At 36.1% G+C, this 21,725-nt stretch overlaps 2 protein-coding genes across 2 annotated transcripts in view; both read left to right on the top strand.

Moving 5' to 3' along the window:
* The window catches only part of LOC127644982 (RNA-binding protein RO60-like), a 41,698-nt gene extending 33,656 nt beyond the window's left edge, over positions 1 to 8,042 (top strand). The window contains exon 9 of the mRNA XM_052128458.1: positions 7,192 to 8,042. Within this exon, the coding sequence (XP_051984418.1) occupies positions 7,192 to 7,344 (153 nt within the window). The 3' untranslated portion in view covers positions 7,345 to 8,042. The remainder of the gene's footprint in view (positions 1 to 7,191) is intronic.
* A 2,183-nt stretch (positions 8,043 to 10,225) lies between these two features.
* The window catches only part of LOC127644983 (parafibromin), a 44,858-nt gene continuing 33,358 nt past the window's right edge, over positions 10,226 to 21,725 (top strand). The window contains exons 1-8 of the mRNA XM_052128460.1: positions 10,226 to 10,365; positions 13,113 to 13,218; positions 14,812 to 14,881; positions 14,999 to 15,061; positions 15,180 to 15,232; positions 15,397 to 15,485; positions 18,650 to 18,863; positions 20,691 to 20,789. Of these exons, the coding sequence (XP_051984420.1) occupies positions 10,235 to 10,365; positions 13,113 to 13,218; positions 14,812 to 14,881; positions 14,999 to 15,061; positions 15,180 to 15,232; positions 15,397 to 15,485; positions 18,650 to 18,863; positions 20,691 to 20,789 (825 nt within the window). The 5' untranslated portion in view covers positions 10,226 to 10,234. The remainder of the gene's footprint in view (positions 10,366 to 13,112; positions 13,219 to 14,811; positions 14,882 to 14,998; positions 15,062 to 15,179; positions 15,233 to 15,396; positions 15,486 to 18,649; positions 18,864 to 20,690; positions 20,790 to 21,725) is intronic.

The raw sequence follows: 21,725 nt of genomic DNA, 5'->3' as shown, positions 1-21,725 counted from the left end.
GGATTCTTTTGTTTTTGACACAATGTGACGTGCCACTCGTGCCGGTGTGTCCTCTTTCTTTTTCAAAGCATCAATCAAAATTTGGTTAGATCACATAGTTTGTGCACAGGTGATTGGGAAAAGTCTGTTTTTGTTATTGCAGACCGAGAACATACCTTTCGTAAGACGACCAGACAGAAAAGACTTGCTCTCGTATCTCAATGGAGAAAGCTGTAAGTGTGAAGACAAATCTGATGTTTTTAGCATCTTTGAAGATCATTACTAAAGTAACATACTTGTTTACCCGGTTCTAATTTAAGAGGCAATTAATCGCAGTTCACTTTTTACAGCATCATCAACGAGTATCGACAGAAGTGCTCCCATTGAGATCGGTCTGCAAAGGGCGACGCAAGGTATGTGTTCGTCTTTTTATTATTATTATTTATTGTATGTCAAAAATAGTATGTAAAGATTTGGCTGGTGGTAAATGTGATTATTTTGTAAGTTGATATCATTGCAATTATTTTAACAGTTAAAAGGGCTGCAGATGAAGTTTCATCAGAGGCAAAAAAGCCACGGGTTGAGGTAAAAACAACACCTTTATCAGCACACTTGGCTTTGTATCTGTAATCTACTCTCATCTCTGTATTACTTAGAAGTGGTCTACACATTGTGTTGATTGGTTTGTTTTCCCTTATGGCATTTTTATGATTTATATACTATATATTTATATATATATTTCTCCTCAGGATGAGGAGCGAGTGCGTCTGGATAAGGAGTGTTTGGCCGCTCGTCTGGAGGGTCATAAGGAAAGCATTGTGCAGACAGATCAGATCAGGTATGACTAGACTGATCAACCTTTTTAGCACAATACAACAGTCGAAAGGTATGTTTATATTGGCAAAATGTTTGTTTGTTTTGCCCACATTGGTGGTTGGATTTAAAACAAATTAAAATGAGCAATTTCTTTAACAATGAATTTAGGGCTGCAACTAATGATTATTTTGATAATTGATTAATCAGATAAACAATTTTTATTCCCTGTAGTTTATTAAAATGTGTTTAAAAAATATATATATTAAGGGCTTAAGGATTGGTTTGATATACTGTAGTTAATTCACAATTCTATACACGCAAAGCTTAAATCATGAAAAAGTAAGTATTATTGTTACTTTTAAGACTTTCAAAACAGTTCCTCTCCTTGTAAAACATAATAAATTACTGTTCATTGAAGTATAAAGTCACCCATGGATTGGACTACAATTCTGCCCAGCAGAGGGCAATGGTGACACCAGAATAGAAATGAATCATTCTGCCCAGCTGAAAAATACATAATTATGTTAGATACATATGCTGATTACAAGATTAAGGATTTTAAATTAATATTGTGTTTTTAAAATGGTTTTGTCACTGATAACATGTTTCTAAAGTATTATTTAAAAAATACATTTTTAATAGGAGTGTATGCTTATCCATTAAAACTAATATTTGCCATAGAATAAATTACTGGTGAATTCAGATTTACTCTAGAATATATATTTTTTTATATATCTAAGTCCCTCATTTCATCTGTTGTTGAGTGCTCAATTGGAAACATTTTAGACTCCGATCACACCCTGGTGTATTTAGAGGTTTTGCCACATATGGAGAAAAGGAAATCATATAGTTGGTGCTTTAATGTATCCCTTTTGCAAAATCCTGAATTCTAACAAATCTTAAAGGCTGAAATCAATGACTATATGGAGACCAACTGGTCCTCAATATCCTCTGTAAGAGTGGCTTGGGAGGCACATAAGGCAGTTCTTAGGGGCCGGGTCATACAGTATGCCTCATTCACCCAAAAAAATCCGAAGCACAAGAACTCGTGGAGTTTGAAGGGAATATTAAAAGTGCCGAGGCAGAGCTGAAGCGCCGAATGTCATCTGATGGCCTCAGAGAATTGACCCGATTGAAATACAGATATAATACTATTTTGTCTTGGAAGGTGGAGTTTTGGCTATTCAGGGCAAGAAAGTCATTCTTTGGGTCAGGGGACAAGGCAGGAAAACTTCTGGCTAGATAAATACAACAGAGAGAGTCTCTCTTTCTACTATTCCCTCAGAGTTGAAATTTTTACCTCAGCCATTGATATTAATAATGCTTTTAAAGAATTCTGTCTTGATCTCTATAGTTCAATGTCTTCGTCTACTGATGAACATTTTAGAAACTTTGTGGAACCTCTAGAACTTCCTAAACTAGGGCCCTATGAAATCCGTTTTATTTTTTTTCATCTGTTTTTGATTTTTCATTTTTAACCAATATTTACTTGTAAAAAGTAAACTACGTGTACAAACAATTGCAATATGTCAATATTGTTTTTTATTCAAACTGTGTTATGTAAACTCTCCGCACTCTCTAAAGTTTTCAGGGCAAAAATATAATTAATACCAGAGAATAAAAGAAATGAAATTGCAATAATTAGGCCGAATAAAATATACAAATAAAAGTGTAGCTTAAAAATGGAATTTAGCTCAAAATATAGTCCTTTCTGGTGGCTCAATGCCCTCAGTTAATGCTATTTAATTCATTTTAAACTTGTGCTGCTTTTTTGGACATTTCCCATCTTTCACAGACATCTCCATTGAAGTACATGATGGTAAGGCGCTTGGTGTGGAGCTCAGTAAGAGACACTCTCTTGTCAGTGAGGAGTGTCTTGTACTTGCTGAAGCTCCTTTCACAGTCAACTGAACTGACTGGAAAATACATGTAAGACATTGCCATTTATGCAACCCTTGGAAATCATTGGCTTGTGCCTTTCCAGTATTCAGCAAGGTCCAGGGAAGTTGAGAGGGCTTCATTTCGTACACAATGTTGATATGCAGCCCACTCCTCACTGAGCTCTGTAGATGGGCTCTTCAGAGCCCACAGAGTACCATAGGCCTCTATATACCTCACCATCGCAGGTGCCTGTCTGGGATAAAACACTCTGATCATCTTGTAGATCTCTCTGGCAGGATGGACATCCCAGTGCTTTGAAAATTTTTAAAATGCAATGTGAAATCCATCATGAAGGTGATCAAGTACCTCCCTCTTCTGTTGCATGGCCATTTGGTTCAGCAGCTCATCAGTTTTGGCCCCAAAGCCATGGGTTTTGGCTGTTCCATTAACTAAGTAGGAAACAAGATCCTCCATGATGTTATAAGCAGAGACTGCTGTGGGAGTGTGGGTGCCCTCAAGCACACTCAGAGCTGTATCTAGTTTGCCACACCCCTCAGAGATGAAGGTCAGCTTCACCTGCAGGGCCTCTAGCTTGTCATCTGTATCAAGCAGTTCAAGAATGTTTCTAACTGCCTGAGCATAGGAATTCTCAGCCATAAAAAACTCCTTGTAGAGATGGACATGGTCAGCATGGTACTGAACTGATTCGAACCAGCTATTCCATCTTGTATTTCCTGGCTCAGGAGGTACCTTGTGCTTCACAGCCTCCTTCATTGTCAAAAAGCATAGCCATCTCCTCCTCCTTGCAGGTTTTTTGAAGAAAGCAGATTTCACCCACATCACTAAAGCTGTGACCTCGCTGAAGTATTTGTAGTGTTGCCAGGTCTCTCCCACCAAATTGATGACATGGCACAAGCAGGTTGCATGCACACTGTATTAGACCCTTCAATACATCTTTGTAGGCTTTAAGACAATATGATGCATTGTCAGTTACCACAGCCAGAATGTCATTTAAGTTGACTGTTGTGGAGAGACTGCAGCAATGCCTGAGAAAATTATGAATGGTTGCAGCTCTCCATGAAGATCACATCAGTTAGAAAGTATTTGCCTTCATTACCTGCTGAATTAAATAAAAAATACATTGTAAAAAAACGTATTATACTTCTTCCAAATAGACTAATGTGCCTTAGGTGTTAATATTAGAAATTTACATGAATTACGAGCAACAGTGAGCTAAATCAAAGTTATAGAATGTTAAACCTACAATTGATTTACTACAATAAAAGCCAATGCTAATTTAATAAACGCCTATTACAATGTTGAGGACACTCCGATCTCGGTTGTCCTGAAGTTTCATCGACAACAACGAAGATTTTCTTTCCACGGCTCTCTTGCATGACTTTTTGCATGTGTTGTTCAAAGACGCGCGGCAGGTGAATCTGTCTCAGGCTACTTTAGTTTTCTGGTAGTGCGCCTCCCTGTTTGCAATTTCAAAAGAAAGGGATGCATCTTCATTTTCTCAAGTGGTATGTCTGTCTCAGCACACATTGCAACAAAATCCTCTACAAACTCACGTCTAGCATCTGTAGATGATGAGGTAGCTTCGATAGAAACCTGGAGGGCTGAGCTACCAGTAGTTGATTTCGCCTTGTTCTTGAGACGGACTCTCGATTTTAGATGGTCATTGCACGTATCTTTACCAGTCAATAGTGTGTTTGCAAAACTTACAGAAAAGCTGTTGGCCAGACTCATAGTAGTCATTGGGATATTGTTCCGCCCGGTGCTTGGCAGTTAATTGTGTGTTTCTTAATGTTTTAGATGCGGTTGTCTTACCGGAGGCAAGTCGTTTAGATATGTTTCTTATCAATGATGGCAGTTCACGTGTGAACATGAATTTTCGAGACATGGTTACTAGGCAGCATTGATTCATTTGGCCATATTTTAGCCAGATTCAAAAGTCTCTGACTGGTTATGTTTGCGAGTATTTTACACTATCGTCAGTTATGTGAAACAATTAGGTTTGGAATACCAACACATAAAAATATGCAAATTCCGCGAGATTCCGTGTTTATAAATAAATTCTGTTTTTATTTATAGATTCCGTGATTCCGTCCATTTTTTTCTGCAACGCGGAACCCATAGGGCCCTACAAACTGACGGCTGAGCAAAACAATTCTGAGATAAACTTGGAGGAGTTTGGCAAGGTAATTAAGGCCTTGCCTACAGGCAAGGCTCTGAGGACAGATAGCTTTGCAGCTGAATTTTTAGATCTTATGCTACAGAATTGGCTCCACTTTTGCTAGAGGTTTATAGGAAATCATTTAAGAATGGAAAGCTTCTGCCAACCATGATGCAAGCCCGGATCAGTCTGATTCTTAAAAAGGACAAATATCTGAGTGAGGAGTTAGTTACCGTCCAATTTCCCTGATCCATCTAGACATTAAAATATTGTAAAACATTTTGGCTAACCGATTTAGTAAAGTTATGACACCTCTTAAACATATAGATCAGGTGGGGTTTATTTGGGGCCATAGCTCTTCTAATAACATTAGGCACAATATTGTGTGATCAGTGGCGAATGATCTCCGGTCGCTGTCATCTCACTTGGCGCCAAATTTGATATTGTAGAATGGGATTATCTTTTTAAGATTTTGGAAATGTATGGGTTTAGGAATACTTTTATTGGTTGGATTAAGTTACTTTATAGACATCCGGTAGCAGCGGTACAAACAAATTTATTAATTTCAGATTATTTTACACTGGATAGGGTCATCCAGTTGGGATGCCTTCTTTACCCATTATTGTTCTGTCTTGCCCTGGAACCATTAACAGCCGCGATAAGAAAGGAGGATGATTTTCCAGGGGTGGTGGAGGGAGGTGTGGCGCATAAACTTTTGCTTTACTCGGATGATATTTTATTATTCATCTCTGACCCCACTAGATCTATGCCTTGCCTCCACAGAATTATTCATTCCTTTTCTAAGTTCTCGGGGTACAGAGTTAATTGGTCTAAATCTGAAGCTTTGGCTCTGACGGCATACGGCCCAGTAAGGACTTTTCAGCCAGGCACCTTCCAGTAGCCCAAACAGGGCATTATGTATTTGGGTATTTTGTTCCCAGCAAATTTGTGTGATTTAGTTAGTTAATTTTGCCTTAATTTAGTCATGAGGCATCAGTGTATTACTCCTTGCTAACCAGTGTTATGATCAGCAGACAGATTGTTTCAAAAGGATGGAAGTCTGCAGGAGCGCCCTCATTTCAAGAGTGGTGCACGTAGATGGGGAGGGTGCTGGCTTTCGAGGAAGTGTTATGTCGAAGGCTGGGGAACTTGGAGTCATTTAATGGGAAATGGGGCAGCAGTTTGGCATTCTTGGAGGGCTTTTGGGGAGGGGCAGTGGAGAGAGTATAGTTTTAAATGTGTGTGATTTTATTTATGTATTTATATATATATATAAAACGTGTGACCACAGAGATGTTTTTTTGCGGGTTGGGGATTGGGAGGGGTAATAGTGGGGGTTAAATATTGATTCTGTGAATCTATGTTTTGCTGTTCTTTGTTAATTTTATGAATCGATGAAAATTAGAAATAAAAAAAGAACATTTTAAATCAGCAGTAAAATCTGACAAAAGTGGTATCATAAATTGTGATACTTTACCTCATATTACGCTTAAAAACATAATTTTCATGGCTTGTAAAGCTAATGCGTTTTCTCGAGTTAATTTACAGGTGATGTCTGTATTTAAAAGGTGACTGGCTCTTTTACCTATAAGGCGGGACTTCCTTTCTACATCCGTTGAGTGTTGGGCTCTAGAGCTTCTCGGTAGGGTGTTCCAATTTCTCCCATTAATTTAAATAGAAGTGGCCCTTCTCCGCTAAAAAATCTCTGGCTTTACACAGAGTTTTATAAGAATAATGTCCAAGTGAAGCAAAGCAGAGCACATATAGTTGGAACAATCCAGGAGCAAATAGCTGCTGCTTATGCCTTTGGACATCACCAAAATCTGATTTAAGAAATGCAAGTGGCTGTAAAGTTTTCCATGTTGTTGTTGTGACTGTTGTGTGGGTCTGCTGTTGCTGACTTCTTTGTCTTGCTACTATGATGCAAAATGTCAACCGGAAAACATCTATGTCACCTCCTCAGCTGACTTCAGTGTCTTCAGCGATTTGATTGTGCATATTGTCATGTATATTTATACAGAGATGTGAAGACTGTAGGACAACAAAAAAACGTTATGCCGAACAATTGCCACTCAAATGTTAAAGTGAAACCGGAACTTTCAAAATTTGGAAATGAACGGAATGTTCAAATGGGCCGAGAAGATTAACTGTCAAAAATACAAATATTCAAATGTAAAAAAATCCAAACAAGGCCTAATCTGCTTTAAGTCTCTCTCTTCATCCATCATATGTCTGTCTTGACAAATTTTACCTATCTTGTTGTCAAATAGGAGAGGTTTTCGTGATAAAGCTTTAGTTATTTTGAAGAAAAATCTTCCTCTTTTTTTTCCTTTCAGAAAAGTGGCACATTTTCCAAATTAATTGTGTGCTGGATGATCGGCAGTTCTCTGGCCATTGCCGACCCTGAAGACTGCGGCATGCTGGACATCTGTGGCTTTGACTCTCGGGCTGTTGACGTCATCCGTAACTTTGTACTTGATGTCATTTAAAATGTTTTGTTTGTAACATGCAGCACTTTCTCAAAGGAAGGAAGAGGCGGCATCTTTGCACCGCACTAAGAGAGAACATGCAAAAAACCCATTTCTTACAATTTAATGTGGTAATCATGTCAAATGTTTCTGCAGTTTGGAAAGAAGTCAAAGTCTAATTCAGTATCCAGCAGGCTGGATTAGTTTCGTGGAAATCATGGAGAGCAAATAAATGGCATTACATTTGTTTTTACTGATCTTATTTCAGTATACAATTCTGTTCATGTATGTATGTTTATTATTATTATTATTATTATTATTATTAACCTGGTCCAATGAAATATTTGCTTTTCCCAAGAACATAGCCAAGCTGGAGTTCATGTCAAATAGACTTTTTCAAGTACTGGCTTCTTAATTTGATCAAGTTAAAAAAGCTAATTATGTCACGGACCTTCATTGGATGTGATGTTGTGTTGTATATTTAGAGGCCTTTCTCATTATGTAAAATGTGTTGTTTTCTTTATTCATGTCCTGATTTCTTGTCTGTATAACTGGGATGTTGTCAGACATGGAACTTAATGTCATTGAAATTAATGGAAAAGTTCACCCAAAAATTTTGATTGTCATCATTTAGTCACCCTCATGTTGTTCCAAACCTGAATGGCATTATGTTTTCTGTGGAACATAAAAGGAGATGTTTGGTAGAATGATAGCCTCAGTCAACTTTCACATTGTATTGTGCGTAAGTCAAGTATATACAGTACACAGCGAAACGAGACAACGTTCCTCCAGGACCATGGTGCTACATAAAAACAACATAGGACAAACACAGGACCACATGAGACTACACAACTAAATAAAATACCTATACCTATATAAAGTGCACGTGCAAACATGTGCAAAAAGTACGGGACAGAACAAGAAATTTCTGACAATGAACAGGACAATAGGCACAGTAAGACAGTGCAGCCGACCAGTACTCAGTAGTGCAAAAGATGACAGTTTCTAAAATGTAAACATAACATACTATGAGATAATGTTCTATGCACATAGCAGTTATTGAGGTAGCAGACAGTTATAAAGTGACAGTTATTAAAGTGCAACTCAGGACACGTGTGTGTCAAACCAGTCTCTGAGTATTGAGAAGTCTGATGGCTTGGGGGAAGAAGCTGTTACACAGTCTGGCCGTGAGGGCCTGAATGCATATTCTGTATGCCTCATTAGGTCAATCAAATCAAGTTTATAAATGTGCTGCTATGTTACTGTATTTATGTGAAGGAAATGTTGGCACAAACTAACATACTAAAACTTCTGTAGACAATTACTACCTGTTGCTTTTGAGATATAAAACTTAAATGAAGAAAAAAAAAAAACTTCAAACTTAACTCACAAAGTTACCAAATGTAATAAAATCAACATTAAAACTGGTATAAATCATGTAAGTTCATTCATTATTACTGGAAACACCACCAAAATGTTTACCTGTGAAATTTACTCAAATTAGCAAATAATATTGACAGACATGATGATGCATTGTAAATTCAACATTTAATCATAAATAATATTTCCTTATAAGTAAAAAGTACTTAAACTTTTCTGCTGTATTTACTTCAACACAACCTTTTTTTCAGTGTAATGAAGTCCTGTCTCTAGACAATCATTTGTTTATCCTTTTCACCCATAATTAATAAATGAATAAAGTGCTTTTGAGCAGGGCCGTAACCACCACAGACATTGGGAGACTCATGTCACTCCCCAATATTCATATTAGTGGTCTACTTACATGGTTTCTTTCCATGGTTGAATATTAAATTATTACATTTGGACCCCAAGACATTACACACAATAATATTAAAACAATAAGAAACATAAATAATATGAATAGTTAAAATACAACATAAAAAACAAATATACATAATATAAATACTAAATGATGGATGGATTGACAGATAGATAGATAGATTGACTGACAGACAAACAGACAGAAAGATAGTTAGATAGACTTACAGACAGATAGATAGTTTGACAGACAGACAGAAAACTTAGACTAACAGATAGATAGATTGATTGACAGACAGACAGAAAGATAGTTAGACTAACAGACAGATAGATAGATAGATAGATAGATAGATAGATAGATAGATAGACTGACAGACAGAAAACTTAGACTAACAGACAGATGGATAGATAGATTGATTGACAGACAGACAGACAGAAAGATAGTTAGATAGACTAACAGACAGATAGATAGACAGATAGATAGATAGACAGACAGACAGAAATATAGTTAGATAGACTAACAGACAGATAGACAGAAATATAGTTAGATAGACTAACAGACAGATAGATAGATAGACAGACAGACAGAAATATAGTTAGATAGACTAACAGACAGATAGATAGATAGATAGATAGATAGATTGACGGACGGACATACAGACAGATACATATTCATTGAAATACGAATAAATATCATTTATTAGACTCAAAAATATGAATAAAGGGATGTCTATAAATAGATTAAATTGGGGTTTGAAGCACCCCATATTGTCTTCTGAATATAATATTTCCCTTGTAACAGAAAACAAATTAAAATTGGCTATTTGTCATTGAAATATGTTCATAACATATTTTTGACAGTGGTACCTGTAGCTCTTGGATTTAGAAGCTCTAAATATGCCTGATTAATGCGTCCCTTCCATAAATACATTTTAGAAATGTAAAATTCAAATGTAAAACTGAATAATACATGTAAGGGATACTCTTAATTTATGTTTATGAATATTAAAGGTAAAAAAACAACAGAAACGCATATAAAGACAACCATTTTAGACAGGCACTGTCCGAAGCAGCCCTGTAGCGAGAAGTTGAGTGGTCTTAAATAAAATCCTCGTCCTGCGAACGCGCGATCATGGCGGACGTGTTGAGTGTTCTTCGCCTGTACAACATCCAGAAAAAAGAGATCGTTGCGAAAGGGGATGAAGTTATTTTCGGAGAATTCTCCTGGCCAAAAAATGTCAAGACGAACTATGTCATTTGGGGGTATGTGCGCGGACTTTGTTGCCAGTTTATCGTGTTGTTTTGATGTGAGCTGCTTTAGCTGCTAATGCGCTACTCCTGAGAGACTTGTGTTATGTTTAAATAATTGAAATTAGACTTTAAACTCTGTAGGCATATATATATATATATATATATATATATATATATATATATATATATATATATATATATATATATATATATATTACATTACATTACATTACATTACATTACACTCACTCACACTGAAACAGTTTGGAATAATGTACAGATTTTGCTCTTATGGAAATTGGTACTTTAGTTTGTACATTGTTATCAGTTGAATGTCACTTTGGTGAATAAAAGTACCAATTTCTTCCCATAAGAGCAAAATCTGTACATTATTCCAAACTTGTGTGTGTGTGTGTGTATAGAATTGTGAGGTTATCAATTATAATAGGGCCTATAGTGTGTGTGTGTGTGTGTGTGTGTGTGTGTGTGTGTGTGTGTGTGTGTGTGTGTGTGTGTGTGTGTGTGTGTGTGTCAAAGCCCACTGAGCTAACCCACTTAAACAACATTTTGTGGCTAATGTGATTTGTTACCCATTCAGAGCAGTTTATGGTCTGTGTTACTGTTCTAGTGCATTCATATGCAAATAAAGAGATTTTAAGTATAAAGATTTAAGATAAAGTAAATATAGCCGAAAATAATTATTACATCATTTAATAAGGTAAAGCATGAACTTGAAAATATTAAATGCATTCTACCTTTAAACATGTCAATATTAATTCCTTAGCTTATAAGTAAATGGTGTTTATGATTGTTTGTTATCTTTACAATGTGGCAAGTAGAAAACCTTGTCATATTCATTTGCCAATTTGAGTAAATTCCACTGGTAAATTAAATTTAGTTAATTTTACTTAACCAACTTTTTCAAGGCTGGTGTTCCCAGCATGCACTTTGCTTGAATAATAGAGCTAGCATAGTTTTACTGTTTGCAAGTTTATTTACACTGTTATTGTTCATTTTGTTACACGTGGTAACTTCTTGTTTTATGCAGACTGAAAATAATTGTTTTACAAAAAATTACCTGTTTATGATCAGGAAATAATAGGTTGATTTTGATTGTCACCGTCATCGTGTTTTGTGCACCAAAGTGTTGAGGTCTGCCTGTGCAGCTCTGTATATTTTTCTGTTGCCAGTAATGCAAGATGTTGTCTCATAGACTTTAGCATGCATCTTCCGTATGGGAGGATTCCATATGTCATGTGGTACATGATTAAACATTAGTGACAATTCTTTAGATTTCGTTCACCAAAAAGATTTGTTCCTTGACCATTTTTTCAAGTTATGTATCGTTGCCTGTAGATGGCGTCAAATGACCATCTTTTAAGTTATTGCATTAAACCAAATCAAGTAAATCACGACCAGAAGTCTAATTATACTTTGTTAAAATGTGCATGTCTACTATTCTAAGAGACTGCATCACACACAGTGTTCAAGTGTTATAAGCATCATAACTGTTTCCCCACAAATGACAACAAAGCATATCTATCCGTTTGTATCAAGCTATACAAAAAATAAGACAACAATATGAATTATAATATAAAAGTAATTATGAGTTTCAGTTATATTCATGTGTGGTTGTCACTCAGTTTTATTCATAATTCATCCGGCCTCTTGTTGAACGAAATTGACAAACTGAATGAACGACAAACACCTCCTCTCATTCAGCCGGTCATCTGATCGTCGTTCATGGTGACTGATTAATTCAATTAGTTCACAAACGAGTTTACCAGTGGATTCAGTTAATTTACGAATTAAATTACTGTCTAGTTCAGTGAAGAGATGTATTCGTTCAGTGGCCATTTCAACTGAATGTTCTTTACGCATTCATAAATTGGGATTGTTTTGTGCATACCTATAATCGTGCATTTCACCTCTTTTTCTCCTTGTTGAACACGATTGACATGCTGAACTGAATGAACGACTTGCCTCGTTGTTCAGCAGATCCTCATTCACAAACTAAATCACTGAGTCATTCAATTTGTTCGCAAACAAGTTTACAGTACATTTATTTTGTTCATGAACGACACCTCGTCTCGTTCAGACTCAAATGGCCGACTAATTCAGTGATTGGGCGTATTCATTCAGTGGGCCGAACCAATGATATGTTCCTTCACAGAACGCACTCGAACGCTATTGGCTCACGCTATATTATCTCTACTGGCATGAAAAGCCAAAACTCCGGCCCATTGGCTTCGAAAAGGAAAAGACGTCAGTGAACGAGAAATATGAGTCTGTGTTTGGAGGTGAACGAGAATGATTCGTTCTCTTGAAACATTTAGTCAAAGACTGATTCATTTACAAATTAAACATTACTAGTTTGTAATGAAATTTAAAAATGTGGCATGTTCTAAAATTTTCATTTACAAAGTTTTTTTAGATGCCACGAAATTCATATTTGAAGTAAATAATAATAATAATAAGTAAAATTTACTGTATTCAAATTTGAAGTTACATTTACTCACTCCTTTAAACAATATTGTCTTGAAATGTAGTAGCCTAGATTTTACTTAATTTATACCATTTAGATTTACTTAGAAAAACTGTGTGCAACATCTTGCGAAATAAAAATTGAGAATCTTATTAGACCTTGAGAATCTTACAAGAAATGTTTTTGCAGTGTAGTGATCGAACTAGTTCACTCATTTGTTAATGCTTGTCCAAAATTGGATTTGAATGTCCTTGTATGTTCTATTTAATTGCAGAACTGGGAAGGAGGGACAACCTAAAGAGTACTACACCCTTGACTCAATTCTATTTCTGCTCAACAATGTACATCTTCCTCACCCGTCCTATGTCCGCAGAGCTGCGGTAAGTAAAATGGACGTTGCTCTCCACCTTATTTTGCAATGCGGAAGTGAGTGATCAGTTGCATTACCAGCATGACAAAGTTCTATCTGAGGGTTGCCCCCTTAAATATCATTAAAATATGTGTATTGTAAATAATATAATGATATTTTCTTAAAATAATTGTTTAAGAAATAAAAGAATACAAATGCAAACGGGGCAACAACAAAAAAACCTTGGTGTCCCCTTCAAAAATTGCTCTTGAGAATTGTTATGTTTATTGTCCTCCCAACATTTTGATTACATTTTCGCCCCTGAATAAAAGTACATGCTGGGGCAAGCAGCTGCTTTCTGCTGTATTTCTACCCCTCTCTCGGTAGCAATAACAGACTGAGATGTGGACTGTCCGGTTTAGCACCTGATCTCTAGCACTTGTCTGCCTGTGCAACAATGAGTGATGAAACGATGGCGAAATGTGATGAACTGTAAAGCTAATAATGCCCCGACCCAATGAAATTATGAAATAATAATTAATGATCTTAAACTATCCCATGTATTGCCATCTTGCAATATAAAGCATCAAAAGTTATGTTAAAAGTTAAAAATAATTGATCACTGTTGATAATGGCTGCTCCTTAGTCACGCTGAAAAATAAGGTGAATAGAGCATCTCTATAATGAGCAAAAGCTTCATAATCTCATGAGAACTGACAAGAAATATCAGTTGCGTTTCACCCCAAAATTTAAACGGGAAAAGAATAATAAAATGTATGGAGAGCGGTATAAAGAGAGCACTAATGCTAATCAGTTCAGTACGACCAAACCAAACTGTCAACTTCTGAATCCTCCAGACTCTAAACTGTTGTTAAAACAATCACGCAAATCAACATAAAACTCATTCTTATGTAAATGTTTTGCAAATTACAATGGAAATGGAGACTAATAAGAGATATAACTCCCCTTCCCCAACTGCCAGTAGCGAAAGGTAATGATATATTATTTAAATTGAAGTACAGTATACATTACATAATGTCATTATTTGTTTTACTGCCTTAATTGTAATATAAAAACATTATTGTGATGCCTGTATTTGTTGCATAACACCCTGTCTACACTTGGAGTGCCATTGGCGCGGCGGCTTGAGGCTGTCTGCACTGGACGCGACGGCTTGAGGCTGTCTGCACTGGACGCGGCGGCTTGAGGCTGTCTGCACTGGACGCGACGGCTTGAGGCTGTCTGCACTGGACGCGACGGCTTGAGGCTGTCTGCACTGGACGCGACGGCTTGAGGCTGTCTGCACTGGACGCGGCGGCTTGAGGCTGTCTGCACTGGACGTGTCGTCATGAATGTTCTAAACGGTTTAATCTGTGTAATGGCGCCAGTGCGTTCAGCACAAAATGGAACGTGACACCCGTTTATTTTCGGCACAATGGACGTGCTGCAACAGACTCTTCCAGTGTTGACGGCATCATTGATTATAATGGGATTCTTTTGTTTTTGACACAATGTGATGTGCTGCTCGTGTCCGTTTTTTTCTTTTTCAAAGCATCAATCAAAATTTGGTTAGATCACATAGTTTGTGCACAGGTGATTGGAAAAGTCTATTTTTTTATTGCAGACTGAGAACATCCCTGTTGTAAGACGACCAGACAGAAAAGACTTGCTCTCGTATCTCAATGGAGAAAGCTGTAAGTGTGAAGACAAATCTGATGTTTTTGGCATCTTTGAAGATCATTACTAAAGTAACATACTTGTTTACCCGGTTCTAATTTAAGAGGCAATTAATCGCAGTTCACTTTTTACAGCATCATCAACGAGTATCGACAGAAGTGCTCCCATTGAGATCGGTCTGCAAAGGGCGACGCAAGGTATGTGTTCGTCTTTTTATTATTATTATTTATTGTATGTCAAAAATAGTATGTAAAGATTTGGCTGGTGGTAAATGTGATATTTTGTAAGTTGATATCATTGCAATTATTTTAACAGTTAAAAGGGCTGCAGATGAAGTTTCATCAGAGGCAAAAAAGCCACGGGTTGAGGTAAAAACAACACCTTTATCAGCACACTTGGCTTTGTATCTGTAATCTACTCTCATCTCTGTATTGCTTAGAAGTGGTCTACACATTGTGTTGATTGGTTTGGTTTCCCTTATGGCATTTTTGTGATTTATATACTATATATTTATATATATATTTCTCCTCAGGATGAGGAGCGAGTGCGTCTGGATAAGGAGCGTTTGGCCGCTCGTCTGGAGGGTCATAAGGAAAGCATTGTGCAGACAGATCAGATCAGGTATGACTAGACTGAGCAACCTTTTTAGCACAATACAACAGTCGAAAGGTATGTTTATATTGGCAAAATGTTTGTTTGTTTTGCCCACATTGGTGGTTGGATTTAAAACAAATTAAAATGAGCAATTTCTTTAACAATGAATTTAGGGCTGCAACTAATGATTATTTTGATAATTGATTAATCAGATAAACAGTTTTTATTCCTGTAGTTTATTAAAATGTGTTTAAAAAATATATATATTAAGGGCTTAAGGATTGGTTTGATATACTGTAGTTAATTCACAATTCTATACACGCAAAGCTTAAATCATGAAAAAGTAAGTATTATTGTTACTTTTAAGACTTTCAAAACAGTTCCTCTCCTTGTAAAACATAATAAATTACTGTTCATTGAAGTATAAAGTCACCCATGGATTGGACTACAATTCTGCCCAGCAGAGGGCAATGGTGACACCAGAATAGAAATGAATCATTCTGCCCAGCTGAAAAATACATGATTATGTTAGATACATATGCTGATTACAAGATTAAGGATTTTAAATTAATATTGTGTTTTTAAAATGGTTTTGTCACTGATAACATGTTTCTAAAGTATTATTTAAAAAATACATTTTTAATAGGAGTGTATGCTTATCCATTAAAACTAATATTTGCCATAGAATAAATTACTGGTGAATTCAGACATTACATTTGGCATTATCAGGACTTTCAAATAAAAGGACACTTGGCATTATTATACATTATATTCAGCATTATTATACAATTCAGTAAATTTATCTTTAAACAGTGCAATAGATTCACTCTCGTGCTGAAAAGTTAATCCCAGTGCTCATTGTGTTACATCTGCTTTCATGATGAGGAGAAACCATCTAAAACACTTTGACTTTTGAGACATCATTGTAACAACCATGAGCTGAACAATTGATTATACTGTAACTGAAATCGTGGTGTGATGTTGCACGGTTGATTATCTGGAAAGCACAATTTTTTCAGAATGATTGTGCTGCCTTTCTCCATTGTGATCGGTTTGATTGAGGTGGATGTGTGTGCTCGCTTGCTCTGTGGAGTTCAACGGAGACTCTCTTGTGGTTGAGATAAACAGTTTTACGGAATGGAAATATGTGCTTGATTTTGTATTCATAACGTATGCATTAGAAAACATAGAAAATAGCAGTCAAATGTACAGTTGCTTACAGTTGAAGTCAGAAGTTTACATACACCATAGCCAAATACATTTAAACTTCACAATTCCTGACATTTAATCATAGAAAACATTCCCTGTCTTGGGTCAGTAAATGTTAGAATAATAGTAAGAGAGAATTATTTATTTCAGGTTTCATTTCTTTCATCACATTCCCAGTGGGTCATAAGTTTACATACTTTGTTAGTATTTGTTAGTATTGCCTTTAAATAGTTTAACTTGGGTCAAATATTTTGGGTAGCCTTCCACAAGCTTCTCACAGTAAGTTGCTGGAATTTTGGCCCATTCCTCCAGACAGAACTTGTGTAACTGAGTCAGGTTTGTGGGCCTCCTTGCTCACATGCTTTTTCAGTTCGGATTGAGATCAGGGATTTGTGAGGCCACTCCAATACCTTGATTTTGTCCTTAAGCCATTTTGCCACAACTTTGGAGGTATGCTTGGGGTCATTGTTCATTTGGAAGACCATTTGCAACCGAGCTTTAAATTCCTGGCTGATTTCTTGAGATGTTTCTTCAATATATCCACATAGTTTTTCTTCCTCATGATGCAATCTATTTTGTGAAGTGCACCAGTCCCTCCTGCAGCAAAGCACCCCTCTACATGATGCTGCCACCCCCATGCTTAACGGTTGGGTTAAGCATGGGATTCATCCTTTTTCTTCCAAACATAACGATGGTCATTATGGCCAAATAGTTCAATTTTTGTTTCATCAGACCAGAGGACATTTCTCAAAGTAAGATGTTTGTCTCCGTGTGCACTTGCAGACTGTGGTCTGGCTATTTTATGGTGGTTTTAGAGCATTAGCTTCTTCCTTGCTGAGCAGACTTTCAGATTATGTCGATAAAGGACTCGTTTTACTGTGGATATAGATACTTCTTTCCTCCAGCATTTTCACAAGGTCATTTGCTGTGGTTCTGGGATTGATTTGCACTTTTCTCACTAAACTACGTTGATCTCTAGGAGACAGAATGTGTCTCCTTCCTAAGCAGTATGATGGCTGCGTGGTCCCATGGTGTTTATACTTGAGTACTATTGTTTGTTCAGATAAATGTGGTACCTTCAGGCAATTGGAAATTGCTCCCAAGGATGAACCAGATTTGTGGAGGTCCACAATTGTTTTTTTTTTTTTTTCCATGATGTCAAGCAAAGAGGCACTGAGATTGAAGGTAGGCCTTAAAATACACCTCCAATTCAGTACACCTCCTATCAGAAGCTGATTGACTAAAGGCTTGACATCATTTTCAGGAATTTCCCAACTTAACTTGGTGTATGTAAACTTCTGACCCACTGGAATTGTGATAGTCAAATAAAAGTGAAACGGTCTGTCTGTAAACAAGTGTTGGAAAAATTACTTGTGTTATGCACAAAGTAGATTTCCTAAACAACTTGCCAAAACTATAGTTTGCTAATATGAAATGTGTGAAGTGGTTAAAAAATGGGTTTTAATGACTTCAACCTAAGTGTGTGTAAACTTCTGATTTCAACTGTAAGTGATGCGCTGTAGAGAAACAACTAAGTGCATTAAACACAAACACTCTGTCAACGCACCTGACGCAGCAATTGTTTCTGATCTTTGAAACATTTATATAGTGCTCTCGTGCGGTGGACAACTGGCGTCATGTTTTTCAACTTCCACAAGTTGTTGCCATTTAATTTTATGAGTTTCATCATGCAAATACATTCTTCACTAGGCTGTAAAAATGATGTCTCTGACAGGGCTCCTTCGTGCTCACCACACAAATCAAACCAATCGATAATGCAATTCGTTGTCGTTGATTTTCATTAATTATCTAGTAGTTTGTTGCAGAACTACAATGATTACTGATTTGATGGCCGATTATTATACATCTGTGTTTTTAGTCTAGAATGTTATGTGCTTAGCTTAAACTGTTAGTCTCTTTTGAAAGTTTAACAGGCTCACGTAGGTCTTCTGCGTAACTAATCATGCTTATCCTCATCTCAGATCGCTGTCAGAGGCCATGTCTGTGGAGAAAATTGCTGCCATCAAAGCCAAGATCATGGCTAAGAAGCGTTCTACCATCAAGACTGACCTGGATGATGACATTACCCTAAAACAGAGAAGCTTTGTGGATGCAGAAATGGATGTGACCAGAGACATTGTGAGCAGAGAGAGAGTCTGGCGAACAAGGACGACAATTTTACAGAGCAGTGGCAAGGTGAGAAGAGAAAAAACAGTTTTGAGGCTTTCTGCGTTGAAATCAGAATTGTTAATGGAAAAGGGTAAAGGTAGATAATGAGGCAAAAACAAACATTTGCTAAGGCTTTTTTATTAAAATAGGTTATTTAGACTAGAGCCGATATATGAATTCCGATATGGAATTTTTTAGACCAATACCGATTTTAGAGGGTGAAATTTAATATAGTAAATTTGAGCTGGAATGAAAACAGACTTTTGAGGTGGAACGAAAACCAATATGACTATAAAAAGGTTCTTGGAACGCTGATTTGTTAAACTAATATTTATTATTATACTTTATCAACATTGGAAAAAGTCAAATATTTCCCTCTGAAATGTAGTGGAGTGGAAGTATAAAGTAATAGAAAATGTCATGGTAATACTTAAGTAAAGTACCTCTAAATTGTACAGCTTTAAGTTCTTGCTTATCAAAACAACATCAGCAATATTTGGCTAATGTATAACAAGTCACTAACAATAACTCATGGTTCGCTGATGCAGTCTCAAGAGATAAAAGACTTGTTTGTCACGGTGAGTAAAAGTTGGACATTTGTTTATTTACTTTCCAGCATTGCGTCTTGCCAACTAGGGAACAACATAGTGTGAAAAAAAAAACATGCTTTCTGCCATCTGATGCTTACCTTTCAGTCTGCTACATTACTGACTGAATGGCTTTATTTCATCTGAGATATGCGTGATTGATCAACATCTTACTGTAAAGAACAAAGGGTATTAAAAGAGACATTATTCAATGACAAATGGTTCCTGTTGATCTGGTCTTTGGACAAACATTACACAGAATAACTTTTACTCTCAATATGCGAGAGAAAGGATCTTGCTGCTGAACACTCACCACTATACGACAGAATCGCTGGTGACTGAAATATGAACATATTTACCAGCCAAAATTTGGCAGAGTAAAAGATTGATCTTGAAATGTATGAATTATTTGAACCATCATTTCATCCAAACAGCCATTGTAGCCAAGTGGATTAAATATTTTAAAGACAAACTAATTACTAGATTTGTATTTACATAAGGGAGAATGAAATTCAATCATTTTCATTGATATGCACTTTATATTTATATTTCATACACAGTGATACATAGTAACTTCGCTTTATTTACCTTCAAATGTTTTTACTGTACAAAGTTACTACAGTGACTTATTTTTGGAACCCAACCCATTGTTTAAGACTAAAATATTACCGTGGACCACGTCAGGTTGATTATAATATAATGCTGAATGATCATTATTATTCTGATGATAATTAGATTTGCTTTATACTAATGTAATATATTTCTGTCCTGTTTACTTCACAAGGAGCTTTTATTGCGACACAAAATGCAATGTGTATTTGACAGTACAGCGTTGTGCATTTCCTGAAACGCTGTAATCTCCTTTTCTGTTATTCTGTGCTTCAACTTAATCAAAGACATACCCTTGATCATTTTTTTCCATATATGATTTAAATCGGTTTTGTTGTCTGAGCAGCTAAAAAAAGAAAACCCATTTACTAACCATATGGCATACAATTAATTTAAATTAAACCAAGTAATAAACCAATTAAATTTAAACCAATTTTTAGAAATGCTTTTCTGGACTGATCGTATTTAAAGTAGTTTTGTTTTGTCTTTTGAATTGTTGGATGTAATGTCAACACTGCCAATTTTGTCTTCCATGTGTTTTTTTTCTTTTTTTTTTTTTTTTCTTAAGTAAAACAAGTTCCATTGGAGAATGTTGACCTCATTCTATTTTGATGAGTTGTGCTTCAGCTAAGTAACAAATTATCTTTTGATGTTGTAGAACTTCTCCAAAAATATATTTGCCATCCTGCAATCAGTGAAGGCACGGGAGGAAGGGCGAGTACCTGAACAGAGACGGACTCCGAACCAGACTCAAGTGGTGAGTACTCAACACTTCAATATAAAGAGGTGTGTGTGTGTGTGTGTGTGTGTGTGTGGTTTCCATTTCCTCTTTGAAACATCCTCTTTTGCCATGTGTAAGAATGGATGTTAAGTTGGAAAGTGTGTAAATAGGCGAAGTCCATGGTCATTGGTGGTTTAAAAAAGTTCAGTAACCATTTGTAATAATTATAATGCTTAGTAGATCATTTATTGTTGATTCAGGTAGTTAAAAATTACAATGTATTTGTATGCAAATGCATATAAACAACTAATGATGTGTTATGTATAGCTTGGTAATGACTTTCTAATGAAAGCTATTATAAAGTGTCACCAAAATATCTTCGATATTTGGTCCCATGGAAACTGTTTTTCATAAAAGTCATGTTAAGTCAAGTCATGGTTAACAAATCATTTTAGAGGTTTGTTTTCTCTGCATTAATTGTATACGAAAAAAAATCATGAAACTGTCACCATCTAGGCTACTTAACATTTATACACTGGCTGAAAAAATACTTTTTCCTCTCACTACATTTCTGTACTCATTTACTTATTGATGTCACTTCAGAAATGAAAACGATCCTACTCATGATTTCACAAATCAAAGTGAGTGAAGGATTTCAGGAATCTTATATTTATGTTCCATAAACAATCAGAGGAAACTAGCGGGTCTCTGAGTTGCAGGGGAAAACACAAGAAAAAGAATCTTGCAACTGAAGGTTCTCACACATCCTGTAATTTTGCAATGTAGTTTTCCAGTCATGAAAAGTCATGGAAAATTAGAAAAATACCAAAATGTCCTAGAAATAATGATTTGTCCTGAAAAGTATTTAAGTATAATAGAACTGTTTGACTGTGTTGTTAAAGTTTTTGTTACATGTTCAAAAACATGGCAACGATTGGGACTCGGAATAGGAGTCAAATACACATTCATACC

This window comes from Xyrauchen texanus, chromosome 6 (genome assembly GCF_025860055.1).
Source record: "Xyrauchen texanus isolate HMW12.3.18 chromosome 6, RBS_HiC_50CHRs, whole genome shotgun sequence".
Classification (NCBI taxonomy): Eukaryota; Metazoa; Chordata; class Actinopteri; order Cypriniformes; family Catostomidae; genus Xyrauchen; species Xyrauchen texanus.
This window is presented reverse-complemented; position numbering and strand designations above follow the sequence as displayed.